We start from the raw sequence: 16,459 nt of genomic DNA, 5'->3' as shown, positions 1-16,459 counted from the left end.
TTGGCATTAATGAGCCCTGTGCACCAGGCCCAGCCCAGCTCACCTCTGGGATAATATCAGAGATCAGCTGCTCAGGCTAATTTTCTGACTCACAGCAGAGTGTGGCAATCTTAGGGATAGGTATTTTCTACTTTGGTCTCTCTGTTCTTGTGTATAGTATGTCTAAGAAGCAAGAAATTATGACATATAACCTCAAGAAGAAACAGTCAATAGAAACAGACCTGCAGATGAACCACATGTTTGAATTAGCAGACAAGGACTTTAAAATAACCATTATCAATATGTTAAAGAGAAGCAAAATGAATGAGAGAACAGAAAATTTGAGCAGAGGAAAGAAAACTTTCAAAAATACAATAAAAAATACAACATCTAAAATGAAGAGTAAATTGGATAGGCTTACCAATAGAATGGATACTACAAAAGAAAAAGTCACAGAACTCAAGGGCATGTCAACAATTATTCAAACCAAAGATTGGAAAAAAGAAATGCATTAGGAATTACTTATGATTTTTTTAAAAAAGGGAGCACACAAAATCTGTCGTAAATATCAAACAAACGAGCACATAACTGGAGTCTCAGAGAGAGGGCAGAATAGGCAAAAGAAATATTTGAAGAGATAATGACTGAGTATTTTCTAAAAATGAGTAAATACATCAACCCACAAATTTAAGAAGCTCAGCAAATACCAATCAAGATAAATATGGAAGTAAATAAACTTAAGACCTAAAAATTTTTATTTAAACTATTATTCAAAAATAATACCCTCTTGCAAACACAGCTTCAAGACTTACCCAAAAAAGGTCTTTTTTTTTTTTTTTAAGATAGTATTCAAATAGTAAGATAAACCTAGAACATTCTGTAAGGAGTAAGAGAAGGGAAGATTATCAAATATTATAGGAAAGTTTTTCACTCTTAACAGGAGAGAGAAAAAAAGCAGAAAAAGGGCAGAGTTAAGATTATGATAGAAAAAAAATACAGACAAACAAACAAAATGAATGAGCTAAGTTCTCCAGATGAAAGACAGATTGCCAGATTTATTACAAAACAAAACAAGCCAGGGACACCTGGGTGGCTCAGTTGGTTAAGCATCCAACTCCTGGTTTTGGCTCAGTTTGTGATTTCAGGGTCATTAGACTGAGCCCCACATCAGTCTCAGTGTTCAGCATAGAGTCTGCATAAGATTTTCTCTTTACCTCTTCCTCTGCCCCCTCTCCTCTCTCTCTAAAATAAATAAATAAGTCTAGAAGAAAAAAAAAAGCTATACACTCTTAGAAGAGATACTCTTAAATCATAAACTTAAAAAGACAAAGTAAAATATGGAAAAAAAAATCAGGTGAATACAGATCAAAATAAAGCAGGTTTAGCTACACTAATATCAGCCAAAATATACTCTCTTAAAATGTAAAGCATCATTAAGGATGAGAAGGTCTCTTACAATGATAATTGGTTCCAAATCACCAAGAAGATCATTGCAGACATTCGAGCATCTCATACAATAGTGTCAATATATATAAAACAACAATTAATAGGAAGAAACTGACAATTTACCATAATACTATGAGATTTTGAACCACCTCTCTCAATTCAGGTTAAGAAGCCCCCTCCCAAAAAAAATCTGCAAAAAGAAGATTCAAATAATACAGCTAACAATTTGAACTAATTCATTCTCTGAACACACAGAACAAATTGAGTTACTAAGGACAAGAAGATAAATTTTAAATCCCCATGTTTAGATATTTTTAAAGATACTTTGAAATGGCTTATAGATCAAAGAAAAAATATGGACAGTAAGAAAATTTAAAATGAGTATTAATGACCATTTTCTATGTAGAAACCTGTCTGATGCAGCAAAACCTGTGCTTTGTGGGAACTTTAAGTACATAGTTAGAAAAGTTCAGAAATTAGTGAGCTAAATGTTGGGATTTAGAAGTTAAGAAAAGAACAACAAATGATACAAAAAAAGTAGAAAGAAAAAGGCAATACAAGTAAGAGGCATAATTAATGAAATGTTAAATCCAAAGTATAAAGAAGAGATCACCAAAACTAGTTCATTGAAGAGCTTATGAAAATGAACAAACTTATATCAACTGATCAACAAAAACAAAGAGCACAAATAAAAATCCTTATAAATGAAAAAGATGACATAGCCACAGATATAGCAGAGATTAAGAAGATGAGAATACTATCAACTAGTCTATACAAGTAGATTTGGAACCTTAGGAGAAATGGAAATAATACTCACAGAAAAATATAACTTACCAAAAATGACTCAAGGATAGTTAGAAAGCCTACATAATCCTATAAATGTCTAAAGGAATTGAAGCAGAAGCATTTTCCCACAAAGAAACTCCAAGACCAATGTTATAGGTAATTTCTACCAAATTGCAGAGAAACAGATTATTGCAGCATTATGCAGGACCTTCCAGAGAGTAGAAAATAAAGAATATGTGCCAATCTATTCTGCGAGGCCAGTATAACCTTGATACCAACACCAGATATGGGTAGCTGGTAAAAGTAAAATGATGGATCTGTTAAACATATGAACATTGATGCAGAAATTCAACAGTCTATAAAGACTATATATTCCATTATCAAGCCTGATTGTTGCAAGATTAGTTTGATATCAGGAAAACCTGCTATAATAACCAACTGGAAGAGAAAAAGCATATAAGTATCTCAATAAATGTGTAACAAGCATTTGACAAAATTTATACCCATTCATGAAATAAACTCTTACCAAATAAGGAATAAAAAAGTACTTCTTACCAGATAAAAATCACATCACACATACACACACATGCACATACATACCTCTAATAACATGCGGTATAAAATATACAGGACTTATTGGAGGAAAAACTTAAAAGAGAGATGTAGCAGAGCCTGCATAACCCCCGAAGTGTGTATCATCCCACAAAGCAGTGTGCTTAGGCTGGGCATAGCCAGACCCGTCACACTATGTGTGGCCAAGCACTAACTTTACACATGTATAGAGACAGAATACAGGTTACATCAAGAGAGCTGTGGAACAATGAGTCTCCTGATCCTTGATAGAGGTAGGATTTGGAATTCAAAACCTGTGCTTCTGTTGATCTGACTCAGTCACACTGAGCTACCAACAGGAAAATGGAAATTAGCTTCTGAGGTACTTTTACTGTGCCTCTACTCAAACCTCAAATGAACATTATCCTAAATAGAAAGACATTCCTCTTAATACTGGGGACAGCGAGAGGAACCTGGGTGGCTCAGTCAGATAAGTGTGCAGCTTTTGATTTCAGATCAGGTCATGATTTCAGGGTTGTGAGATCAAGCCCTGTGTCAGGCTCCATACTGGAGCATGGAGCTTGCTCAAGATTCTCTCTCACTCTCCCCCTACACCCCCACCTCTCTCTCTCCATCTCTTAAAAAAAAAATGGAGACAAGGATGCCCACTGTCACTAAGCCTCATCAATATTATATTGGAAGTGTAGCCAATGCAATAAAGTAAGAAAAAGATACTAAAATCATGAAAATATGAAGGTAGGGAGTAAAAATATCAGTATTTGTTGTCTTTAACCTATAAGCAAGCTTTAATCTATAAGCAGTATGGTTGTCTTAATCTATAAGTAACTTACTGAAAATGATAGAAAATGTAGTATGTTTAGTGGATATAGGTTATTATAATAAAATTGCATTTTAAAATATCAACAATAATTAGAAAATATAATTATAAAAGACATATTCAGAGAAAATCAATGAAACCAAAAGCTGGTTCCTTGAAAAGTTCAATAAAATTTATAAACCTCTAGTTATACTGATCAAGAAATAAAAAAGAAAAATTAGCAATATCAGAATGAAAGAGAAGATGTCACTAAGGATCCTGCAATCATTTAAAGGACAAGGAAGAGATACTGTGAACAAGTTGAGGCCAATATATCTGACAACTTAAAGAAAAGGAACAAATACCTTAAAAGAGAGAAATTACCAGAAATGACAGAACAATAAATAGAAAATATGAATAGCCCTATATCATTAAAGAATTTTAATATGTAATTAAAAACCTTTCTGCAAAGAAAATGGCAGGACTGGATTGCCTCACTGATGAATTGTATCAAACACTGAAGAAAAGAATACTAACTCCACATAAGCTTCTTCAAATAAAGGAAGAAGAGCTCTTGATTCATTGTGTGAGATCAGTATTGTCTTGATACTAAAACAAGAAAGAGATGTTATAAAATAAAATAAAATTAGGAGTGCCTGGGTGGCTCATTGTGTTAAGCATCCAACTCTTGATCTCAGCTCAGGTCTTGATCTCAGGGTCGTGAGTTCAAGCTCTGCACTGCACTCCACAAAAAGAAAGAAAAAGAAATGAAATTACAAACTAATATTCCTCATGAACATGGACATAAAAATCCTAACAAAATATTACTAAATCAAACACATTGTTACATAAAAAGGATAATATATCATGACCCAGTGGGGTTTATCTTAAGAGTACAGGTTGGTTTAACACTTGAAAATCAGTAAGTGTAATTCACCATATTAGGATATGAAGGAGAAAACCATATAATCATTTCAACAGATGCAGAAAAATCATTTGAAAATATTCAACTACTACTTAAAACTATTAATAAACTAAGAGTAGACAGAAGGGACTGTCTGTAACCTGATGAAGGGTATCAACGAAACAGCAGTAGGTAATAAAGTACTTCACTGTGAGAGGCGTACTGCTGTGATAAGTAACAAGGCAGTGTGTCCATTTCACTGATTCCTTCCAGCATTGTCCTGGAGGTCCCCGACAGGGTAACAAAAAGGAAATAAAAGTCACATCTACTGGAAGAAAGATGACATGGTCGTGCACAGGGGAAATCCAAAGAAATTCTACCAAAAAAGCTATGAAATAAATAAGCAAATTCAAGTGACAGGGGCAATATACAAAACCTTAATATTTTCACAGTCTAGCAGTGAACACTTGGAAAATAAGATAAAATGAACAATGTTATATATAATAACACCAAATATGATAAATGTTTATGTATGTGAAATGAATTATAGACATAGTATAAAAGCTAAAACTATAAACTTCTATAAAAGCATATGAGAAAATCTTCACAACAGCTGGAATAAAATGGTTATGCATTTAGAAAAATATCACATTGTTCCCTACTCTTCACCACACACAAGAATTCATTCCAGATTAATTAAGGACTTAAATGTTTTTCTAAAACTACAAAAATTTTTTATTAAAGATTTTATTTATTTATTTGACAGAAAGAGATCACAAGTATTCAGTGAGGCAGGCAGAGAGAGAGAGGAGGAGGAAGCAGGCTCCCCGCTGAGCACAGAGCCAGATGCGGGGCTCCATCCCAGGACCCTGGGATCATGACCTGAGCCGAAGGCAGAGGCTTAACCCACTGAGCCACCCAGGCACCCCTAAAACTACAAAATTTTATGTGGTATCTTTTTGGCCTTGGGATAAGGAAAGATTTCTTAAGCCACAAAAAATGCACTAACTATAAAAGAAAAAAATGCACAAAACTTGACTATATAAGAAATTATATATATATACATATATATGTATATATATATACACATACACATACACACACATATACATACATACATACATATGAGACTGGTTTCAAGAATATATAAAGAACTCTATGAATCAATAAGAAAAGAAAACCCAGTAGGAAAATCAGCAAAACACTGAGGAGGCCTTTCATGGAAGAGGAGATAATAAAGCCAACAAAAAATAGCCAAGAGAAATATTAGTAATCAGTGAAATGCAAATCAAAAGCACAGGGATGTGCATTCAGTTGACAAAACTGCAGAAGTCTAGAAAGCCATCTACTGGTGGTAATGTGGATCAACAGGATTGCTTATAAATTGCTGGAGGAAGCATAAATTGATAGAAACACTTTAAGTGTGTAAACCTGGTGATTCACAGACCTGTACCCCTGGGGATAAAAATATATGTTTTTAAAAAATAAAAAATTTAAAAAAAATTATTAAAAAAAAAAAAAAGAAACACTTTGAAAAGGGCTTGGTAATCTGCCTATCAATTTGACCATGCATAGAAACTGTGTCCCAGAGATTCCACTTCTAGGTTTAAATCTAAGAAAATGGGCACATTTATACCAGGAGCTATGAAAGGAAATAAAATCATTTTTTAAAAAAATAATAACGAAAAAATCTAAAACAAACCCAAATGCCAGCAATCGAGAATGGACAGAGTACAAGAGACTCCCACTATGGATGCTGACTATTACTGTTGTGTTCACACAGAGAACTCCCACCCCCCTGCCGACAGCATGGAGATAGCTCATTAATATCATTTTCAGTGAGAGGAGAATACATTTATCACTATATCCTTTTAATAAAATTCATAAATAGCAAAAACAAAACCATAAATTGTTCAGGTAATTCATGAAATTTGAAATACTAAAGAGGCAAAGACATCATAAGCCCCAAAATCCGCATCACAAGGGACATGGAAGTGCATTTGACCTGACGAGATAGTAAGCACTCTAGCTCCTGGGTGTCTTACTTACTACCATTTATTTTGTTACATTTTAAGCATTAAAATTCAACTTTTCTAAATTGAACACTTGGAATTCCAGAGCCCAATTCCCAGTTTAAAATGCAAAACAAGCCTGTGGCAAATATCCTAAAGTATCCTTGTCCCCAGAGGTACTGGGCTCATATGTGGTAGCTGCATGCGAATTGGCAAGATGGGGCCTGGCCACCTGCCAGCCACAGTGTAAAGTCCTGCGCTCTATGAGAGCCCTCGAGGTCATAATGAGCACCGCCCGGGGGCCCACTGCCCAACCCTTCCTCTCCAGGGTCTTTAGGTCTCTCCGGCGCTGAGGAGTGCTAACAATTGTGTCCGGCTCCTCAGAACAAAGCTAATTTACATCCAGTAAATGTGCCTCCAGTCATAACACCGCTTTATTCTTGGGGTCTCTCCTGGTGCCTATAAACTGGGGCTCCCCTCTCAGAAGCTTATGAGTGTGCATCCCATGCCTGCATGGGGGCTCCTGCTTCACAGCACAGGAAGGAGGCCATTTGTGCTCCAGTAAGAGGGCAGGGCGCTACTCCAACCCACCCCTCCCCCGGACTGCCTGGCCCAGCACAGCCTGCACTCTTTACAAACATCTCAGCCTCCACCTCCCCAGGGAGACTGACAGCCCAGCTGAGGAAGCTGACCTTGACCTCCTCTTGCCTTCTGCAGCGTCTGCCCCAGGGCTAGAGGAGGTGGGGTGGAGAGAGTCATACCCTGACTCCTGGCCCTGTGCTCCAATCCAGCAGAGGGAGAGGAGGCCTGTGTGGTACACTGGTGGGTGAGCCCTGTACCCCGCACAGCTGGGTAGGGCTCTAAGCCCTGAGACAGAGACCCTGCTCCAGGGAGAGCCAGACCTAGAATGTGCCCAGGCCCCTGAGAAGCCTGGACAGTGAAATGCGGGAGTGACCTGGGGGTAGGGCCCTTGTCAGGTGGACAGTGGAGAGGGTGGGCATCAGGTTAAAGCCTCAGAGCACACATGAAATCCTGGTGGCTGTGGAGGCCTCTGGAGGTCCACATAGAGCCCACGCAGGGCCATGCAGCCCTGTGTACGGCCATGTGGGACCTCTGTCCCACCTCTCTGGAGTCTGTGTAGGGCCTTGCAGCCTCCTGTCCTGTCTCTGCAGAGACAAACAAGTGCCCCTGTCTCTGCAGAGACAGATGAGTGCCAAGCACAACCCTGCAGAAATGGAGGCTCCTGCAGGGACCTCCCAGGGGCCTTTGTCTGCCAGTGCCCTGCAGGCTTCACTGGAGTCCACTGCGAGACAGGTAGGCACTGTGCTTGGGTGGGTCCCCTGAGTGGCTGGGCCCTCACCCATATTCGTGATGCCCTGGATGCCCTGTTTACAACAAGCATAGACCCTGGGCCGCTCAGCGAGCAGAGGGAAATGGCTGGGCCCCTGGCCCAGCTGGACAGGCCCCCCAGGGGAAGGGACCCTGGGAAGGGCGCTCCAAGGCTAAGGGGGATTTCCCCAGCAAACCCCCCCGCCCCAGCATCTCTCCTTGGCATCTCTCCTCGATCCCCCTTCCCTTCTTCCCGCTATCCTCTCCTCCCTCCCCCAGACACCCCCTGGCGGCTCTGGCCAACTCTCTGGGTGTTCTCCAGAGGTGGATGGCTGCCACTCCAGCCCCTGCCAGCACGGAGGCCGGTGTGAGAACGGTGGCGGGGCCTACCTGTGCGTCTGCCCAGAGGGCTTCTTCGGCTACCACTGTGAGACAGGTAGGGAGGCAGAGGCCAAGCCCCAGTTCCTCCAGAGGCCCCTTACTCAGGCCTCTGCTGGGTCCCCTGATGCTAGCTACCCACCTCTTGCACTTGTCCCTCCAATGGCCCCACTTCACCCCAAAAGACAAGGCTGGCTCCATGGCCAGCCTGGGTGGGCGGAACTCACTGCAGCCCCAGCGTCCCAGTGCCCACCTCTCCTTACACCTGGGAATTCTCTGCCCATTTTCCTTCTTTATAGGACTTGCAACTCTCTGCAACTGTCTCTTCAATTTGCTGGTCTCAGCTCTCTTCCTAGGATGGGTGTGTAGTGTCCCAGGGGCAGGTTCTGTTCTAGCCCTGATGCTGGGCTTGACTGGCAGCACGGCACTGTGTGGCTGTGTGGGCTGTGCAAGGCTGCTGGGCTGGTGAAGTTTCTGCTGGGGGTGAGGTCTTAGGCCCAGGGACTGTGGGTGCTGGTAGCCCTGGCATAAGCACCATGGGGGCCATTTGTGGCCAAGGAGTCTCACTGTACAAGCTTGGGGTGGGTACGGGCGCACCTAGAACACAGTTAGTGGCCATGACAGTGATAAGGGGGCTCCACTGCTTCACTGGGAACCTGCGGGTCCTGGCCCTGGCCTGGGGAGCTCAGGTCCTCTCGATGCCCACAGCCCCAGTGCAGAGGGAGGCTGCCCTGGCTGCCAGTTGTTCCCCAGAAGAGGCCAGCCCTGTGCTCACCCCACCCTGAGTCACCACCTACCAGGCTACCTTGGCTTGGGAGTAGTGGTGGGATGACGTGCCCAGCCTCCTGGTGAGACCTCCGCAAGCCCTGCATTTCCCCTCAGAGAGCAGCCCCTCCCTCACCTCTTCAGATCGCTTCCTGTGATGGTTCCAGCCACATCCACCCCACAAACACACCCACACAGGAAGGACCTGTTGCCCCTAACAGCAAGGGTCCCGCTGGGGGAGCGGGTAAGGCCCCAGTGTTCACTGCTCCTTTCCTCTTCCCCAGTGAGTGACCCCTGCTTCTCCAGCCCTTGTGGGGGCCGCGGCTACTGCTTGGCCAGCAATGGGTCCCACAGCTGCACCTGCAAAGTGGGCTACACGGGCAAGGATTGTGCCAAAGGTGAGGTGGCAAAGGTGCCAGCGCAGTGGGTGGACCTCCCTCCTCCCTCAGAGGGCACAGACCCCTCAGGGGACAGGTCAAAGTTCTGAGCACCCCCAGGGCAAAGTGTCTAGGCAGTCACTTAGTGGGCTCTGCCCAAGCAGCAGGAAGGGGTATAGAACAGCCCAGGAGCCATAAATACAGTCACAGGCACACACACATCTGAGACACACACACACACACACCCCGCCATGGAGGGCAAAGGCAGTCACCTGCGCACACACTCATGAGGCCCTCCAGGAGGCACTGGCCAGAGACCAGGTAAAACGGCCCATTGTGGCAACAGGAGCAGGCTCCCCACCAGCAGTTGCCCACCTCCACCCTGGGAGGACAGGCCCAAGAGCCACCAGGTGAGACGCCTGGCTGGGGGCCAGGGTTTCTGTGGCTGACAGCTGACCACCCCTCCCTTGTTCTTGACGGAAACCCTGAAGAGCTCTTCCCACCAACGGCCCTCAAGGTGGAGCAAGTGGAAGAGAGTGGGGTCTCCATCTCCTGGCGTCCACCTGAAGGTCGGGCCGCCAGGCAGATGCTCGATGGCTACGCAGTTACCTACACATCCTCAGATGGTGCCTACCGCCGCACAGACTTTGTGGACCGGAGCCACTCCTCGCACCAGCTGCACGCCCTTGCAGCCGGCAGAGCCTACAACATCTCTGTGTTCTCGGTCAAGCGCAATGCCAACAACAAGAATGACATCAGCAGGCCAGTGCTACTGCTGACCCGCACACGTGAGTGCCCACCTGGATGTGCCTGGGGCCACCAGGAGAGGCACACTGGCCAGGGCCCCAAAGCGCCATGCCTTAGGAGTGAGGCCATGAGAGAAGTTGGGGGGCTCCCCAAGAAGGCACCTGCCAGGGGCCAGCCCATGCTGGGGGGGTGCCAAAGGGACAAGCAAGGCACCCAGGAGGTCACCCCAACATGCTGAGGAGGGAGACAGCAACTCTGAGGGGGTGGGGACAGAGTGTATTGGTGGCAATTTTAGGGAAGGGGGCTGCCAGGGCAGATGCCTCTGGGGGTGCAGCTGCACAGGAGGGGGAAGCATAGTCCAGGGAGGCCTTGGGGGCCTTACCTGGCCCATCTGCTTCTGGGATCTACAGGGGAGGGCCTGGTCCTCCACAGAGAGAAACCTATGGTAGGTAGAGGCCAGGTAGGCATGGGAGACTGTGGAAGGGGGTGCTGGAGGCTGGAGGAAGGACCATGCATGGGGCAGTGGTCCCCTGGGCAGCATGGAGGGTCCATGAGGGCAGCTGGTAGGGGTTCAGAGCATAGCCAGCACACAGCGGCTCTGCTCCCACCACACCAGGTACTAGCGCAGGTCAAAGCAGGCAGACAGGGCCATCCCCAAGAGCACTGTGAAGCCAGACAGCCAGGACCCACCAATGGGGACTCATGCCCAGGAAAGGAGGGAGGCCAGGTTGCTCAGAGGCATGGACAGAAACTTCATGGAAGGAGGAAGGTGCCCGGGTATCACCTGCCAGCCTGAGCCAGACACTGACCCTGAGGACACTGAAGTCCAAGCAAGGGATGAGATGAGAGACTCAGGAGAGGTGTGTGATGGGAAGGCCAGCTAAGAGGCACTGAGAATGCACCTAGACCAGCAGGAGGACCAGAGCAAGCTTATGGGGCAGAGTGGGCTCTGCCTGAGCTTGGCTTTAGAAAGAAATGGCATCCCTCCCCCTCCACCATCAGAGTGAGAATGGGGTCTCCCCAGGAGACAAGGGTGGGCAGGAGGGATGCTGCCCACTGGACTGAGCACTGTGCTGCCAGGAAACAAGGGCTCCCCTCCTGGCTCCTGTGGTCTACCCAGACCCTTCCCCATAGTAGCCCAAGATTTCCCTAGCTCTTATCCTCAGTAGGCTGCAGCATCGCCCAAATATTCACTGTCAGTGCAACCAGAACAGCCAGGGGAAAGAAAAAGGAGGTCCCATGGTTCATGTGTCCCAAGGGCCCCACCCCATGGCCTCAAGATCGCAGTCCTCTGGTGAAGCTGCCTATACCCCTACCCCAGGCAGGAGCCTATCTGGTTGACCCTAGTCGCTCTGTGGCTGAAGGCCGCAGCCAGCAAGCCCAGATGGGTCAGTGCCTCACTTGGACCCCTCTCGGTGACCCCCCACGCAGCACACTTCCTAAGTCCTGTCTCATGGTCTCAAGCACCTGCCCTCCCCCAGAGTGAGGAGGTGCCACCACCAGCTAAGGGGCCTGTTGCCCCCCAGGACCCCGCCCAGTTGAGGGCCTCGAGGTCACCAATGTGACAGCCAGCACCATCTCAGTGCGGTGGGCTCTGCACAGGATCCGTCATGCCACTGTCAGTGGCGTCCGTGTGTCCATCCAACATCCTGAGGCCCAGGAGGACCAATCCACTGATATGGACAAGAGTGTGGACAGGTTCACATTTGGGTAAGAGCAGGGGGCCGGTCTTCCCTTCCCTCTGGGCTCTAGGACTTCCTCCCTTCTCCCTCTGTGCCCCTCCCCTGCTGTTCCCCACCTTCCCCGCCCGCCTTGAGAAGCAGGGGTGTGTGTGTGCCTCCTGTGTTTCACAAGCACCTGCTCAGCCCTAACAAGCAGAGACCCCCTTTGTTTCAGCCCTTAGTCCTGCCTCTCCCCGTCACAGGTGCTACCAGACAGGTGTTTGAAAGTGCCCAACAAAACAGGGACACTCTAAAACTTGGGGTTCATGCCTCCCGCACAGATAATGAGACCAAGCCACCCAGAGAGTGGTACAGGGCTATCCTAGCCGGAGTCACGCAGGCCCCTCTGAAAGGGAGACACAGGGCACCCCTACACTTGTCTTAAATTTTTATATTGTTCAAATTGTACGTTAGAACCTTAAAGTAGGCATGTAAACATCTTATGTTTACTTATTACAAATACAACAAAACTACAAAGTAAATACAACTCACATGAACATCAGTCATTGAGACTGGCTGAGGATTGAAGTAAATGCTGGAATGGCCCCACAGTGAAGGCTCAGACTTCACAGCCTCAACCCACTCGGGTTCGCCAGCCAGGGAGGCTTCTGACACCTGCTGGAGGGCGGTGCTGGAAGACAGGAGAGTGGGGGAGGGAGACTGGCTGGGGTATCTGTACCTGCCAGTTGAAGAAACCCCCACCTAGTCAGCTGTGTCTCTGACCGCAAACGCCCAGGTCTGCTCTGTGGGGACTGCCCACTTCCAAGGACTGGTGTGACAAAAACACACATGAGGCCCTGGTGACTGAGTCAGGGTCTTCAGGACCACCCACTAGGGCCCCCCCCAAACTCAGCAGAGGCTGTGCTCCGAGCTGGGACTCACAAGAGAGAAACAGTGCAACGCACAGGAAGGGAGAAGTCGGTGGGCCAGGGGTGAGCTTCCAGGGCCCTTCTCCATGGAGTCACACAGGCCACCAGCAGGCATGACGATGTGTGAGGTGCTGTCTTCAGGGAAGCCTGTGAGAGATGCAGCACCCAGGGTTTTTATCGGGGGCTGGGCATGGGGCACCCCCACCTGTTGTCAATTCAGGGTACCCAGGAGGAAATGGGTACTTAGCATGAACCACACTGCACAGAGCTGTGGGGGCAGCGAGGTCCTCTCATGCACGAGGGTGCTGGGAACTCTGCTGGGAACTCCTGCCAAGGGCCCTGCAGGAGGGCAGTGAGGTCTGCTCCTTGACCCTCTTCTGCATAGTGATCTCCAAGTGCCCTTTTCTGGCCTCTCCTGCCTGAACACCGGCCTCTGCACCACAGCCATCCTGGGCAGGTGTGAGCCATCTTGATCCTTGCCCTGTACTAGACAGAGACAGATCAGGGAGTAGTTCCCATGTGAGGAACCCACAGGTCTCAGGCCACAAATCTGGTCATTCAGGAGGCCACCTGCAGGATCACCCACAGCTAGGCCCACCTGTGTGGAAGCAGTTACAGTCTGGCAGTGGAGCCTCGCCCTGCCCTCCCGCCCACAGGTCCCTGCTGCCAGGAAGGAGATACACCATCCAGGTGACTGCCCTCAGTGGGCTTGGGGGACAGGAGCCTCCCACTGAGAGCCTGGCCTCGACCCCACTGCACGTGTGGACTCGTGAGTACACAACCTCAGGTCTTGTGGGACCTTTGCAAGCTCTCACCTCCCTCCAGCCAAATCCTACCAAAGTGGCCCTGGCACCCCACAGGTCCCTTCCACAGGTGCCAGGAAGGGCAGGTGTCCCAGGAAGTCCTCTGCTTGGGTGTTTATCCAGCACCCAAAGGCTCCTGGGCGAAAGGCCAGAGGGCATGTGGGTGAATGCCCACAGTGTCCACTCTCTGGTCTTCAGGGTATCTGGTGGGGAGGAGGCCTGGCCCTTACCACCCCTCCCACCCCAACATGGAGGGGGCCAGTGTGTCATGTTGTCCACACCAGAGGGACCTGTGAACAAAGGGGGTGTGTGGTAAGGAGGAAAGATCTGGGCAGAGTCTAGGTTCCAGGTTCCAGGACAGCCCAGCTGGGGTAGGCACATGGACAGCCCATGGCAGGGTCGGGGAGTATGGTGAGGGCCGGCTTAAGTCCTGGCACTGACCCTGAGTGCTGGGACCCTGGCCCACTCCCTGCCTGCCTGGCCCCCTCCCACACCCCAGAGGAGGGTGCACATGGCCAGGCTTAGGCAATCAAAAGGAGAAGACGCTGATAGGCTGCACAGGCCTGGGGCCTCCGTGGCTTCTTCCTGGCAGCATGCTGGGGAGTCTCTCGGGCAGAAGGAGGTGATGCTGCAAACACCCCTCTACACCACCCTTTAGGACTGTAACGTTGTCCATCATGACCACACGGGGCTTCTAGGAGACTTCAGCAGTCGTGTCAGATCTTTAAACTTGGTGGTGGCCCCTTTCACCTCCCTTCCCTGCTCCATGCCTATCAGGGCCCCTGCCACCAGCCAACCTGACAGCCGCCAGAGTCACAGCCACCTCTGCCCATGTGGTCTGGGACATCCCCACTCCCAGTACCTTGCTGGAGGCGTATGTCATCAATGTGACCACCAGCCAGAGCACCAAGAGCCGCTATGTCCCCAACGGGAAGCTGACGTCCTACACGGTGCGGGACCTGCTGCCAGGACGGCGCTACCAGCTATCGGTGACCGCTGTGCAGAGTGCTGAGGGTGACCAACTGCACAGTGAGCCTGCTCACCTCTACATCATCACCTGTAAGTATGGCCCTGCCAGTGATGGTGGGGCAGGGACGGCACGCAGGCCAGGCCCTGCGGTCTGTTCAGGACTGACGGGGCCATGAAGGTGGCCCAGCCCCTCATGCTCACTGTGGGCCCCCAGAACAGCAGGCTGGGCTGCCCTCCTTGGGGTGTGGCATCCTTGCCCAGGAGACAGCTCAGCCCCAGGACCCTCATGGGCGACACCACCCCAGGAACATCAGACAACCACAAAGCAGGACTGTGTTCACACGGGAGAATTTGGGGGTATGAAAATCAGTGGGGAAGGAATTCACAGTCAGTGCAGGGTCCATGCACTAGGAATTTGTAAACATAAGCATATCCCTCCTCACCCTGTCTCCAGGGAGTGGCCTCGCAGCCAGGCCTGACCCACAAGGAGCCTCTGGACAGAAAGATGGGAGAGAGGGTCAGGATGGGCATGGGGAGGGGTAGCCTGGGAGAGGTAGGAAGGGAGACCCACGTGGACACACAAAGGGAGGAAACAGCTGAGGAGCACAGAGCCTCAGGCCACACTAAGGATGTGGTTTGCTCTCCAGCGCACTGGAGGCCCAAGGAGTCCTAGCAAGTCCTGCATGACCCTGTTGCCATGCTGGAGCCCAGAGAAGGTGCTGTAGGGAGAGGGTGCATCTAGACGGATGCTGCGGAGAGGGCAATGGGGGTGAAACGAGTGTGCAGGGAGGCAGATAGTGGCTGGGGCAGAACAGAATCCTCAAGAGCAAATACACAGGCACCATGCAAGAGGGTAAGACCCTATGCAGCTGCAGCCATAGCTGCCCAAGGGAGGGCTGGGGGCACAGTTAGGAGACAGGGACCCACAGAGAAGCCTAATCCTCACTCTCTGGGCATGTGGGGGTGTCCTGTCAGGTCCGAGTGGCTGGCCATGCCCTGCAGGTGGAGATCCCGGCCCTCTGACTCCTGGGATGGGATGCAGGGGTGGGCAGGGAGCAGGGCTTGGGCTTGCTAGAAAGCGACAAACCCACGAGGTCCCCAAAGCCAGCAAGAGGCCTCGGGGCCACACACACCGTCTCCAGTGTTCCCCTCTAAGAGGCCTGGCGGGACCAGCCTCATGCAGCCACCCACTCCTCCCACCCACCTGCAGCCTCGAGAGACGGCGCTGACAGACGCTGGCACAGGGAGGGACTGCATCCCCGAGTGCTCAGAAACAGACCCCCGCCCGCACGCCTGCCAGAGCTGCGCCTGCTCAGTGACCGCGACGCGCCTGAAACCCAGACCCCGGCCCCCAGGTGCAGCCTCGGCCATCCCCCCAGAGCGCGTGGCCCCAGGCACGCACTCTGTGGCGGTGACCCATGGTGACTCCCTTGGCAGGTTCTCAGAGCTGGTGGACGGCAGAGGGCGAGTGAGTGCCAAGTTTGGGGGCTCGCCTGGCAAATCGGTCACCGTGAGATCGCGTGAGTGCCTCGGCCAGCCTCAGGGGCCTCACTGCCACCTCCTCAGGCCCATGTCCCCAGCATGATGAGGGATGAGGCCCCTAGCACCTGGGCTTAAAGACCACCCCAAGCACCCGATACCACCTCCAACAGGGACGCAGCAAAACGTAGGCCCTTGCATCTGCACAGGCTCACAGGGGCCATCCCGATATGCCAGAATGGTTTGAAGTGCAGGCTGTTGGCAGGGCTCAGGGTCAGGAGGAGGTTTGAGGTGCAGAAGCTGGACTTGCCAAGCCAGGAGTCCCAGTGTAGCTTAGAGAGCAGGAAGCTAGAGAACGCAGTACCATCTAACTCCTTGCTACTCAAAGTGAGGTCCTCGGACCAGCAGCACAAGCCTCACCCATGGGGCTTCTAGATGGGCAGGATCCCACCCAGAGCTGTGCAGTTGGAATCTGTGTTTAATAAGAAGCCAAGTGATTCACACGCATGTTACAGTCTACAGACTG

The 16,459-nt window shown here is 49.5% G+C and overlaps 2 protein-coding genes across 11 annotated transcripts in view; one reads left to right on the top strand and one right to left on the bottom strand.

Annotated features, from left to right (window-relative positions):
• Window positions 1-16,459, bottom strand: part of MTERF4 (mitochondrial transcription termination factor 4) — a 61,903-nt gene that overhangs the window by 20,566 nt on the left and 24,878 nt on the right. Inside the window, exons 4-6 of one of the 3 annotated variants that reach the window (XR_009351954.1) lie at window positions 13,054-13,168; window positions 12,696-12,829; window positions 12,306-12,444 (exon numbers count right to left, since the gene is read on the bottom strand). Coding sequence is in view for 2 of the 3 variants with exons in the window: in XM_059167457.1 (XP_059023440.1) it covers window positions 12,306-12,444; window positions 12,696-12,829 (273 nt within the window). In the remaining variant the exon portion in view is untranslated. Of the gene's footprint in view, window positions 1-12,305; window positions 12,445-12,695; window positions 12,830-12,878; window positions 13,169-16,459 lie in introns of those variants that run through there. The other 2 variants (XM_059167457.1, XM_059167459.1) reach the window with 2 other exon arrangements.
• The window catches only part of SNED1 (sushi, nidogen and EGF like domains 1), an 81,912-nt gene that overhangs the window by 47,614 nt on the left and 17,839 nt on the right, over window positions 1-16,459 (top strand). For 7 of the 8 annotated variants that reach the window (XM_059167444.1, XM_059167449.1, XM_059167448.1 and 4 more), the window contains 9 exons: window positions 7,697-7,810; window positions 8,148-8,261; window positions 9,253-9,366; window positions 9,837-10,133; window positions 11,619-11,802; window positions 13,339-13,451; window positions 14,263-14,544; window positions 15,665-15,809; window positions 15,892-15,974. In XM_059167444.1, the coding sequence (XP_059023427.1) occupies window positions 7,697-7,810; window positions 8,148-8,261; window positions 9,253-9,366; window positions 9,837-10,133; window positions 11,619-11,802; window positions 13,339-13,451; window positions 14,263-14,544; window positions 15,665-15,809; window positions 15,892-15,974 (1,446 nt within the window). The remainder of the gene's footprint in view (window positions 1-7,696; window positions 7,811-8,147; window positions 8,262-9,252; window positions 9,367-9,836; window positions 10,134-11,618; window positions 11,803-13,338; window positions 13,452-14,262; window positions 14,545-15,664; window positions 15,810-15,891; window positions 15,975-16,459) is intronic. The other variant, XM_059167450.1, reaches the window with a different exon arrangement.

The sequence above is a fragment of the Mustela lutreola genome, chromosome 3 (genome assembly GCF_030435805.1).
Source record: "Mustela lutreola isolate mMusLut2 chromosome 3, mMusLut2.pri, whole genome shotgun sequence".
Taxonomy (NCBI): Eukaryota; Metazoa; Chordata; class Mammalia; order Carnivora; family Mustelidae; genus Mustela; species Mustela lutreola.
Note: the sequence above shows the minus strand (reverse complement) of the source record. Positions and strands in the feature narration are given on the sequence as shown.